Source organism: Sinohyriopsis cumingii, chromosome 8 (genome assembly GCF_028554795.1).
Source record: "Sinohyriopsis cumingii isolate HCF-2022 chromosome 8, ASM2855479v2, whole genome shotgun sequence".
Taxonomy (NCBI): domain Eukaryota; kingdom Metazoa; phylum Mollusca; class Bivalvia; order Unionida; family Unionidae; genus Sinohyriopsis; species Sinohyriopsis cumingii.
In genome coordinates, this window is record NC_142968.1 from 116,652,452 (window position 1) to 116,666,069 (window position 13,618).

The 13,618-nt window shown below is 35.7% G+C and overlaps 1 protein-coding gene across 1 annotated transcript in view; it reads right to left on the reverse strand.

Moving 5' to 3' along the window:
- The window catches only part of LOC149794468 (uncharacterized), a 77,021-nt gene that overhangs the window by 44,941 nt on the left and 18,462 nt on the right, over positions 1–13,618 (reverse strand). The window contains exon 2 of the mRNA XM_089969118.1: positions 836–1,087. Coding sequence (XP_089825244.1) covers positions 836–1,087 — 252 coding nt within the window. The remainder of the gene's footprint in view (positions 1–835; positions 1,088–13,618) is intronic.

The following is a 13,618-nucleotide window of genomic DNA, read 5'->3' on the forward strand; positions in this document are numbered from 1 at the left end:
CTGTGATTGTTAGATAATGTTATATATAATTGGTAAACAACCAAAAGACTTAATTTATTCGCCATATGTTATGTCAAACGTGTGGAGGATTTGATCCCACTGTGTTTACTTAATTATTAAAAGCCACCGTCGGCGAATAGCAAACTACATACATTTTTTATACAGTCGTTGTTTACAAAACGGTCACACTACTTGAAGCTTTTCCACACTCATGATGACGTGTTCAGTTTATAACTTTAACGTGCCACTAGAAATTGATAAATTAACAAACCTCCAAATTTGCGAAGGTGAATATGTGCTATCCGTCTCCCTATTTTTTCATATACTATTCTTCGAATTTTCTTATTTTTAGAAAGATAGATTATTTCCTGATTATCGAGTCAAGGTTTATAGTAGTTTTATACGTTGCTCCCATATTTTGATTTCAGGATCCAGAGAGAGGATTTTTGGATTAACGGAGCAAATTAACCTTTAAGAATTCCGATCATGTTGAACTTTGTCCGGATAGCAAAGTTTCCGGATAAACGGAGTCCTAATTAATAAGGTTCAACTGTATAGTGATACTATAGGGATATGAACAAAATTAAAAAGAAACAAAATATCTGACTCCAAGGATTATATAGCGACTTATATAAATTATAGGGATTGCTGGAAGGTCTGGACACAATACATCAAGAAATAAATATCTGCAGTCAGAACTATTTTAAGACAAAAATCTGACACTTGTGTTTCATGTCACTATCATTGGTAAGGAGGATCCTATCACCGATTTTATTAAATGTCAGTTTCCAAAGACATGCAGGTATTCCGGTTTTATTGATGTGGATGAGATTACCAAAAGCTGGTGAATGTCATCTGATTCAAGTCCTGCTACATATACATTATCGTCTCTTTCGACGCCTATAAACATGGGTCTAATGAAATTCTTACTCTTGTAGACGAAGTGTAACTGTCCATCCAATCCGAAGCAGCACACGTTATTGGTGTCATAACATGACATGTAGATACGTGCCTTGGACCAGTTAACAGCTAAGTAGGCAAATGTTCCTTCCTTCTGGTCAGTCTCGTGAGAGTACTTTTCCTTCCCCTGTGTGGTCAGGATACTCCAAAAGTATTTTTATTTCTATGATTGTTATGTCCAGAGATTACTAACTGGCCTCCGTTAAGAGCAGCAATCCCATCACAGTAATACCTGGTGGGGAAACTGCGGGTTGGTGTGATTGCGGCAGTGCATGTCAGGACCTGGATCGTCTTCTCTAGAGGTATAGTCACATCTACTTCAACATCTTCTACCAAACACACATCCCATAGATCTAACAGCTCTCAGTCTGAGATGTGTTAGTGTTCAGGACTAAACAGACAACACTTGCTATTCATATAGTCACTGAGCAGCATGGAACCATTGGGTAACCACACTGAACTAATTCTGTACCTTAGTGTAGATTCACTGTTGGGACGCTTTGTCTCTATAAAAGAATCTAATGTCGGTTTTCTGAAGATCCCATGCAAAGAAAGTCTGACTACACTGAACTTGGTTTCAACAGTAGCAAGCTGATCCGTAGCAAGGGACATTAATGTCCTCAAAGTGCTATGGAGGGTGAGAGAGATATCGATTGACTCCACAGCCAGATATTTTTTCTTCCCTATTTGTTCCTTATAGTTGGTCAGTTGCGTCTTGATTAAAAGTGCGGAAAAAAACACCTGGGTCTCGTTCCCCAATTGCAGGATAGCGTACAGCAACTGGCGAGACCCCTGGACAGCGGTCACTTGTGACTGGCACTGCCAACTCAGATAGTTCAGCTTTATGAATTCTTCCTTGTAGAGTTGTCTCTCCTTCTGCCTAACTTCATCTTCTATGACATCTAACAGTTTGTTAACTTGTTCACGAGCATTGTTGATGGTGGAAACAATTTCATTTGTTTGGGTCTCTAATCGCTTTATATTGCTTTTGTTTGTTTTCAATATGGTTCATTAAATATTCATCAATTCGTGTTAATATTTCAATAATCTCTCGTGGATCCTCATCAAGGGCTGTTTTGGCTCTGCTTTTGAAATACAAGAGTTCATTACAACATCTATGATCAGTGATATAGCATTTGCCACAGAAAACTATTTTGTGATCTTTGTAAAAGTATTCTATTTCTTTGTCTTTATGTATTGTGCAAGTAGAAGATATATTCAAATTCATGATTACGTTAGGAGCTTTTCAGATTTCATCAATGATCAAAACCCGGTGAGATTTTGCTAGTTTTATTATATTGTGGTAGCTGATACAACTTTCGCACAAATATTCTCTACAGTCAACACAAAATCCCATCGCTATAACTGAATCTTCTTCAGACGTACAAGGGTCGTACAAACAGTCTACTTTTATTATCTATTCTCTTAGTAAGGCGAGTACAGCTGTATTTTGAGGAAAGAGAATCACCCATTCATTCTTAGTCTTGGTTTCAGCAGCATGTGGATATTTGGGTCAACGGCACACAAGACAGTCAATACAAGTCTTATCTCCCTCCGTGTGGTCAGAGGTTCCACTGTAAGAGCCAATGAGTGCTGACAGAACGTGTGTAAACACGTCAGAGCTTAGGTACCTTGAGCCGTCCGATGCAAATAGGATAGGTTGGTTCTTCATTTGTAGTACTTGACATTGCTTCTGCCATACTTCATGTAACACTTAGCTGAAGTTCTACGGTAATATGCTTTGTTTCTACTACTCCGATATTTCAGTTCAGTTCTACACTCTTATACGTGAAGGATTAATGGCTACCGATCAATTTTTGATACTTCCTTGTCTTAAACTGAATTGACCTATTTTGGCCTTCGCATTAACTTCTGCTATCCACCAATCATATTGACGTATACAGAAATGACAATCAGCCATACTTAGTACAACATACACCGTGCTCTCCCTCTCCCCTCCGTTTTGATTTATTTTGCATTGTAGCATCAATCATGGTGTAATTCAGGAGTTTCAAAGATCTTTGTAACTAGGCTTTTGACTACTTTAACTCAAATGTGTACGTAATCTTGTGTTCATGTGATCTCATCTGTAAACAGTTAAGCAAAATAGCAATGTTTTCAAAACACGACCAAAATTTACGTCTAATTTTATAAGGAATAAATTGCTACATGTTACATATAATAAAAACGTGCTATTTTCATTTACTTCAAAGTGTTGATTTCATACAACTTGATGCAGTACATCTTGATATATTATTTTATTGATTTATTTATTTTTAGTCACTGGCGATGTAATATGACATTTCCATTCTACGTATTACACTCTTGCTGTTACTGACCCAATTTAGAGCATGTGGAAACTTAGAATACTTTACATAATTTTATTGGTTTTTAATATTAGAGTCTAATAGCTTGCGCAGCAAATGGTGTCAACTATGCTTGTGTTGAATAAGTTTTTACAACGTTATAGGTATGTTGTGTGAAAGATGTCCAAAGGGGGAGACGGTTAGGATCATCATTGTTTTTACGTTATTCTAGTGTTATTTTGAAAAGAAATTATATATTTAAGATTGCTAAATATTGTGTTGTTCACCTTTTGGGTCATACATGAAGAAAAATTGTAAATATCGAGATTTGACGTAGTGATGGAGATATGGTGTAACTTTTCTCTAATTCCTTGCCGATATGAGCATAATTTTCTGCAAAATACACATAGACAAATAATGCATCATTTAATTATCTGTACAATGCTTGTTTCAAAAATATATCGTCTAAAGATTATTACTCGTATGCGTGAGTGAATTTTCTTTTACTAACCTGTTAGAGGCAATAAAACCTTCTAAAATTTATGAAATGTCAAACTGAGAAGAGAATTAGTTCCTTGTGTATATTATTTTGTAAAGATATTTTGTGAAAAACAGCCAGTATATTTCAATTTCTCTTTTAGTACATAGTGAAGTGTATGTACGCTTGTGCAGACGAAAGAAAAGCATAAATGAAGATTACAAATAATTAAAAGTTTATTTTGCACACCGACTTACCAGCGATTTTGCGCTCATCATTACCCTACCGATAGGATATTGTGTCTCTAATGACCCCTCCCTCTCTTTCTGTGAAAGTCGTTTAATAGAATAAAGTTAAATTTATGGAATATAACGCAAAGAAAATTAAATATTTGGGGTGAAGTGATGGGGGTGGGTGGGTGCTCGTCCAGACGAAGAACGCTATCTAATCCGAACCTGTAATTTTCAAGAATCCATATCATGGATTACCTCCTCTGCTTCCATCAGACAGAGAACAAGTATTTTAAAGGAAAGACGAACGTATAGCACTGAATACCAATGGACAACTATGTTAACTGTTATGACTTTCATTGATATGTACAGATCTTGAACACAACAAATCTCACTGTGCAAGTTTATTTCCACGTTTACTCAAAACTGTATACAAAATTACAGTTTTGACAATTTGAGCCAATCAGATACAAGATCATCTAATTTTTATGAGTGAATCTCGCAAGTCATCGATTCTCTGCGGGATCATTATAGCTTATATTCCATGATTTATCGAAATCTGATCCGAAATTGGCCTACAGAGTAGTCACAAACTCAGCCAATCCAATCAACTCAATACCTTATCAAGCTTGTCTGAGATCCAGATGATATGTGCATATATTAAAAGCTTGGTTCAAATCAGATCAAAAGCATCAATTCCAACTATTACGAGTCTATGCTCTAAAAATAAGTAACAGAAAAGAGTGAAGACAACAAGCTTTATAAAATTTAACATGTAATTTATTTCCCTAGAATATAAAGTGAAAGTAAGAAAAAAGAACTTACGATATTGCGAATTAAATCCAAAATGAATCTAAGAATTATAAACAGAAGTCCTATCAATGAAAAGTTCTAAGTGAATCTCAGTTCATATCCTGATGAATTCCAAGATGGAAGGCGATGACGTCTATAATAACCTTCAAAGCGCAGATGTGTCAACAGTCTCTTGTATCACAGAGAATATTATTCCAGTTTTGATATCAGTATAAATTCCATTGACTGTCCTTGTCCAAGAATTATATCAGAGCACTTTTGTATTTCCAGGGAAAATAATCACTTGAATTAATTAATTTGAAGAAGAAAGAAAATTCAGCCGAAACTGGACACAACATGACACAACTTAACGTGTAAAGTGTTTTAAGCCCAATTGTCAATCCTTTATAGAAACGTCAGTTATACGACCAACTAAAACGCAAAACAGATTCACGGATGGGGGTCAAGAGTTCAGTCTTCTGGAAAAAAATAGAAGTTTGTTACCAATTGGCACGTGATAAATATCAAGCAATCCAAGTATAACCTTAACTCAACTTAATGGTTCTTACTCTGAGACAGATTAAAAATAGATTTAAAAAAGTTGTTTACTTGAATAATAATTCAGCCAATCAGCTCATACACATATAATCTAATGAAGCTATTTTTTGCTGTTTGCATACATGAAATAAAACAATTTTTTAAAAATGCCAGTCAGGTTAAGCAGAAATGAATTCAGTTTTGAACACGGTCAATTCCAGTAAACAATGTTACCTTACAATAGCATGTAATGAATTTCTTTTTTAAAACTAACAGACAAATAATTAAAAAGGTCAGTCAGGTTAAGCAGAAATGAACTCGATTTTGGAAAAGGTCAAGTCCAGTAAGAAAGGTTACGTTACAATGGCATGTAATGAAATAAAACATTTTTAAAAACTAACAGGCAAATAATTAAATTAAATATACATAACACAACATACAGTTGGGGTTCTACTGTGCATTTCAATATACAGCACCTGATGGGCAAAAGAGAAAAAATTAACAGCACAAATCATCGTATTTTTCACAACAATTCCATTGGTAATCTGTACCTGTTCAATAATCAAAGTTCACCAGTACATTCCTTTATATCCATCTCTTTGTCATCCATATTTTGACTTGTATGAGCATGCGTGTATGAGAGAGAGAGAGAGAGAGAGGTGGGTGGGTGGGTAGAGTGGGGTGTAGCCAATTGTAAATTGTCTTTAATAAGGGTTTTGTATTGACATAGTTAAATTCTGAGTACACCAGAATGGGTTTAATATGATGTGCAGTTGATTTATAGTGTACCTACCTTGGAATGTACCAGACGTGACTTAAGGATTTCGTACCAGGTGTTGTTATCTTGATATTATTTATTTTCTTTTTAATACTTGGCTTTTTCTGCACATAAACAGCGAAGTAATAATTTTAAAAAATTGAGGATAGATGTACTTTATTTAATTAAAACGGCATTAGATTAAAATCAGATCTACGCTGTACTACGTGAGATCTGACGACGACCGCTTAGGGGTCATGTTCTTGTGAAATTTGAATTAACCAATGGAAATGCAGCTTCAAAATTCTGAAAATGAATCGTATCATTAGGTACACATTCATGCTCCTCATCCAAACTGCTCATTCTCCAAACGAGAAGATATATTACTTCATCTGATTAGCTGATATAATCAGTGATTATAGTAATAACATAGATTATCAGAACATGACCCCTAAGCGATTGATGACAGATCTTCATGTGTAACAGTGGAGATCTGATTTTAATCAGATTGATTGAAAAGGCTGGCGCTTCAGTTATAAGTGCTACTAATCCCTGAATGTAATGAGTAAGACAACAAAAAGTTTGAAACAGGTGGCTATACATTGTTGAACCTTCATCTCAAGTCTTGCAAAAGTACATGCATAATGAGGACACATATTTTACCTTTTGCTTTCGTAGCATTTAAATACTTCAACACGTCACCTAAATAAATTTGCAGACATCACGTATGCCTGGTGTTATGAGTCTATGCTCTTAAAATAGGTAACAGAAAAGAGTGAAAGACAACAAGCTTTGTTAAATTTAACAAATAATTTTATCTCTCTAGAATACAAAGTGAAAATGAGAAAAGGCAACTTGCGGTATTGCGAATTAAATCCCAGAATAATCTAAGAGTTACAGACACAAGTCCTAATACTATAAAGTCCGGAATAAAACTCAGTATAAGTTCCGAAGATCTCAAAAACTGAAGGCGATGACGTGTCTGTTATAGTTTATGACGTACTGATGTGTTAACAGTCTTTTGTTGAATCAAGTAATATAATTCCAGGTTTGAATTTGCTATGAATTCCAGTGAATATCTTTATCTAATAATTATATCAGAGCACTTTTGTATTTCCAGAGAAAACAATCACTTGAATTCAATAATTTGAAGAAGAACAAAAATCAGCCCAAACTGGTCACAACATAATACAGCTTAAAACTGCTAGGTGGTAAAGTACAAATGACAAGTCCTCACACTTACAAGATTATATAGTTCTCTACTTGACCTCAGGTCACAATTAGCATTTTCTATTTTAAAAAATGACCTAATGGAAAATAACCTCCCAGAATGATCTAATGAGCCTTGTTTACTTAAAACACAATGACCTGTAAAATTCACTTATTTGTCTGAATAATAACCCTAATATTAAGCTCATACACATAGAGAATAATTTAGCTATGCATTAGTTGTTGATATAAAATGAAATAATTTTTTTTTAAAAGTCAACCAGGTCAAGTAGAAATGAGTTCAGTTTTGGCCAAGGTCAAGTAAGATATACAATGTTACATTAACATAGCATGTAATGAAATAATATTTTATATATAAAAAAAATAAAAAATAAACAATTAAATTAAATATACGTAACATTGAGCATATTCACGTGTCAAAGTTTATCTTCAATAGCAGTGGTTTGATGGTTGGCATGTTAGATTCTAGACCAGAAGTGTGCGGGTCAGACTCCTGCACATATACAGTCGGGTCGGCCATCGTGTGTGTCCCTCGTAAAGTCCTTACTCTAATATAGCGTCTCATTTGTTGATGTACCATTATACAATTAACCAATCAATACAAAAATCAAGTAACTGAGGTTATAGTCCTTAGTGATGGATAAAAATCGCTATCATGACAAGTGTCAACAATGGAACTGAAGAACATAGTGTTACGTTTAATATATGCAAAATCTGGCTTTCCCTGTTGAACGTCCCCTCGTGAAATAAATCAGAAATCCTTCATATGACGTTCAGAACAATTGATTTGGTAGTGACATATGATTCTCGTGGATGAAATAACAGCGGTGCTGCGATGGGACAGAAGAAATATGCAGATAAGAGTATTTTGGCGAAAACCGATGGTGAACATTCACGATGCCGAAACGCATGCCCAATTTGTTTTAGATACACATCTGTTCAATATGCTCTTCATCCAAACTGCTCATTGTTCCCGTTCATTCTTGATCGTGGAAGCAAATTCACTTGTCTTGGTTTCTGCGTGTGTTTATATTATGTGATCTTGCCCTTCAGTCAATACCACAAGACATTCTAATCCCGTGGCTTTCTTCAGAGTTTGAAATGTTCCTTGTCATTTGCTCATTCCCTTAAAACATCGTATCAAAAGTTGTTACGTTACTCCATCGGTGTAGATGGAGTTCAGGTTGCAAGAAGATTCTATAATATCTATGAAAAAGTGACATATAGAGCGCGCACCTCCTGACCTGAGTGATGCATCCAGGATCAAAATCCTTTGCTGACATTTATAACTTACTCGGACTCCCAAGGTATGGCACCCTATCCCTTCATCCAGTGAGATGAAGTTAAGGTTACAACGAAAATATTGATATTCAGATGGACGTATGTCACTCCCAGAAACATACAACATAACAAGGAAAAGTGCGGAGATAAAATAAATGGAAAATAAACTTTAATAATAATATTTGATATCAATTCTCTTTGTTCTGTTTTTGTTTGTATCCGATTAAAATTAGGTTGTGAGATCATAGGAAAAGGGGTTGAACACGGTTGAACGGACTATTTCCAATAAACGAAACTGACTATGGAACCATGTTCTAAGCCCATGCACACAAAAGAGACATACATACATACATACATACATACATACATACATAATTGTAAAAAAATACATACATACGCACGCACGCACGAACGCACGCGCACGCGCACACATACGCACGCGCGCGCGCGCGCGCACACACACACACACACACACACACGCATACATACATACATACATACATACATACATACATACACACATACATACATACATAGTTTTACTTTTTAGGCTGTTTAAAAGAACAACAAGAAAAGAGTGAAGATAAAAAGCTTAGGATTTTAACTGAGGTTGTTTATTCTATCTATATCGTAACATCAGTCTTTGTGGAATTAATTTTGGTTGTGGGAGGGATTATTTTGTTTAATTATTCATTAGATTATAAAGTCATCGTTGACTTTTGGACTAATTCACTATCTTGAAATTATTGTGAATTCATTCAAGGATATTCTTGATTAAATTAGTGTGATAGATCACGACCATTGGTAGATCAGCACATTCAAAGTCCTGGCCATCACCACATTGAAATAATTCGTAATACCACTGGAATTAATTTGGGACACTCTATAGTTTAGGACTATTCGGGATTTAAGTATTTAAAAAAAAACTGTAAACTTTTAAAATTTTCACTTTGTATTCTAGAGAAATAAATTATCTGTTGAATTTCACAAAACTTAATGCTTTTACTTTCTCTCTTACTTTGTTTAAGACCATAGAATCAAAACAGCATCAATTATTTGCAAGTTATATTTCTGTATGATTAAATAGATTAAGGTAGACTACTAATTTGTCTATGGTCCACATTGAGTTCCTGAAGGGATGCAATTTATAAAGTATTTGGATTGCATACAATATTTGCCGATACATCAGATATTGTCTTAGATATTATAATGAAATTTTTATAGTTTAAAAAAAAATCTTGGGTGTCAGGCTAAATTCAAATCATAGAATCAGATTTTCATTTAATCTATTGATAAACGTGCATATTTATCTTTCATCATCAGTGACCAAACATGCTGATTGGACAAATCAAGATTATATATATTTGAGCAAAGTTTTTGTAACATAAAAATGTTACATGTTTCTATGATGTTACTGCTATTTATAAAAAGGATTATATCACCCGTTTTATCAAGGTTTAACTTCCATTGCAATTCAGGAAATCCGGTATTAATAATGTGGATATGATAACTATCCGGTAGAAGCTGGTGAAGGAATACCGACCCACCACATAAAACGTTGTCGTCTCTGTGAGCGTATTTAGCAAGCGGTTTATTTAGATTCTAACTGAGTAGACTAAAAATAAATGTCCATCCATGTGTCATGGACTCTTTAACATCCAGATTGGTGAAAATTCCTCCCTTCTGGTCAATCATTTGATAATACCCTTGAACGTGCTGTGTGGTCAGGATAAGCAGAAGGGAGGGCGAATCCTACAAAATTTAGATGGTTCCAAATGTCGAAATAAGGTCTCAAGAAAACGGTTTTCAACCGGAAATAATGTCAACTACGTTTCAAGAGGATCCCTTGGAGATAAACCTCCTTGGGAGGTCCTCCTGAGTTGTCTAAATATGGTTTCTGGTTATAAAAAAAATAACTTTAATGGCGCTTCGATTAAAAAAAACCTTTAATTCGTTGTTGTCGCCTTCCCTGCTGCTATGAATTAAAAACTTATGTTATCAATAATGGCCAACATCAGAGAAGCACATTCCGCTAGACTAGCTCGAGAGCGATTAGAAGCAATCAAAAAATTTCTTCCTGTGAGGGATTCTGTAAGACAAAAATTACAAACGCGGCAAGAAGCACAAGTTGAATACGCTACAGGCACGGAACAATTATTTAGACTCATTACAACAGCTACTGAAAAAGCTGTTGCGGTCACTGAAAGAGCTTTACTGGGAGATCCTAAGGACGATATTAAGGAGGAAGAGGAACGAAGAAAGGGTATTCTTCCAATATTAAAACAGACCGCTGAGCAAGCTGAAAAAATTGCGAGGAGAACTAAACAAACAAAAACGATTTTAGGAGATCTTCCAACTGATATAGCTGCAGCTCAACCTCGATCCGGTGAAGAAATACTTGAAGGGGTCGACAAAGTTCGTACTGAAGTCGGTGATATAAAAGATCACACATCAGAAACAGAAACAGAACAAGCCAAGGCTAAGGTTGATGTAAGCGATAAATTTACCGAAAAGGCTATTAAATCCATAAGACTCGTTCCAACCGTAGATGGTTTAGCTGAGTATGCTGTGCGAAGTTATCCTCAACGAGGCAGAGTTTTAAACCAGGAGTATGCCAATGATGCTCTAAGTGAAACCTGGTACAAGTGGATATTTCGTACACACTATCTTGCTGATCAGGTTAGAAACGATGATGATAGATTTGTTAAATTTTCTAACGCATTAGATAGGTATCTTGCACGACCACCACAACCACAACCTACCCCCCAACAAAAAGAAAACAACAAAAAAAACCTACCCCCGAGCAACAGAAAAAAACAACAACACAACCTACCCCCCAGCAACAAGCGAAGAAAGAGTTGTATTATCCAGAAGAAGAAGATGAACCTGACACCGGCGCTACTGGCATTGGTTTAGGAAGTGGTTTTATTGACTGTCCTAACAATATCATCAATGATGCGCAACGGCTAGAAGTTCTCATAGGAGGAAAGCGAGCTGGGAATAACTCACCAGAAATATTTAATGAAGCAGCTGATATTTCAAGGTGGTATCATGGATATCGATATCTACCGAGAGTTGATGACTACCACAGTGACTAGTTGTTAGATAAATAAATAATTATATAAAATGACCGTACACGATTCTCATCGTAGGTCAGTTATGGTCAGGGTGGTAAATTCACGATTGCCAGTATGCAAAATAACTTACGGAGATGGATTTGGTGATGTTGTTCAAGGTTTATTTGCGGGAATGGCTCCTAAAGCAATACCGATCGTAAAACAATTATCAATGAAAGCTATTGACGTTATTCATGATAAAGCTACTGGTGCTGTTGGTAACGTTGCCAGTAAAGCGCTCTTGGCAATCAAAGACAGACTAGCACGATTAATACGCAGACCAAAACCACCGGTGAAATTACCAAGCACTGAAGTGATGCCTGCAGATGTTAGTAAAGTAATAAATCAAGCTGCAAATAAAAAACTAGCAGCGCTGATAAATCAAGGGGCTGAACAAATAAATGCAAGTCTGGTGTCAGGAAGTGGTCTTCGTTTTAGAAGATAACAAATTATAATAAAATGTTTAAGCGTCAATCCAACCCAGGATTTGACATGGATGCCCCAGTACTTAAGGATGAATCAGTGCGTGATTTTCAGTATTATTCTTATGGCATACAACATCCAGATCAACGAGGACGAATTGAATTGCAGGTTCAAGACACAAGTAGATATTTCTTGCCCGCTGAAGCGTTTATCGAAGTAGAAGGTGAAATTATAAAAACAGATGATACAGTATACGGGAATGAGGTTAAAATCGGTTTTGTCAATAATGGAATTATGGCATTGTTTGAAAGCGCTGCGTATCTCATTGACGGAAAAAAATTGAGTCAATTGAGAACAATGTTGATGTGGCTACAACAATAATAGGTTTAGCAAGATATTCTGATGATTATACAAAATCAGCTGGTCCATCGATGATGTTTGCCAAGGACACTTCTGATTTTCCTAACAGTGATCAGTACAATATTAGACGACCAAGAAACTTTGCCAACAACGCCGACGCTGATGTGTGGTCGGTGGTTCACGGTGCTAATACAGAATTTAATTTAGGTTTTCATACGCGTAGACAAATGTTGAGCGCAGGTCGTAGAAACTTTTCTTGTGCCATTCCGCTGTCGCATATATTTGGATTTTGTAGAGATATCAAAAAGGTAATTTTTGGAGCAAAACATACGGGTGCGCTTTTTAGAAAAAATGATGACAATGATGCCTTATGGCGACCAATGGGCGACGCTGGTAAAGTAGTGCTGAAAAAACTTTTGTTGTGGATGCCGGTAATGACTCCGACAATTGCTGAAGAACAACGACTGCTTTTTTTTATGGATCAAGGTGGTAAAAGGTTGTTGTCATGGCTTACAGTAACCACAGATAGCATTCAGAGTACCGTTAATGGTTTGTTTACATGGCATGTAGCATCACAGCAGGGGGTTTCTGCACCGCGACATATTTTCATTGCTCTTCAAGATATTACACGAAGAAACTCACAGTTACGGAGTCATATGATATTTGATCAACTTGGTGTTACTGACGTTTCTTTAAGAATAAACGGACATCAAGAACCATCTGAAAATATACAATTAAATTTTGCTAATTATCATGTTGCACGTGTATATCATCGCTTGATGAAATATCTAGCGCGTGATATAAATATCGATACTGGTTTGCAAATATCACAATTGGATTTTATGGCACATTATCCAATCTATTACTTCTCACTAGAGCATTTTGATTTAACTAGACAGTCTGTCGCTGATGTGCATTTCAGAGCTCAAGTGAATAGAAATGTGGCTGAAGTAGCTGAGTACAGAGCAATTGCTGTTATACTCAGTGATAAGACAATGTTACTTGAAAGTGTTGGTGGCCGAATGAGAGTCTTTGATGCACCAGTAGAAAACATGTAACATTGTTAAAACAATGTGTAGACAATTAGATCAATCGCGTTAATTATAAAATGTTATATAGTCAATTTAATGTCACTTTGACTTCTGGTC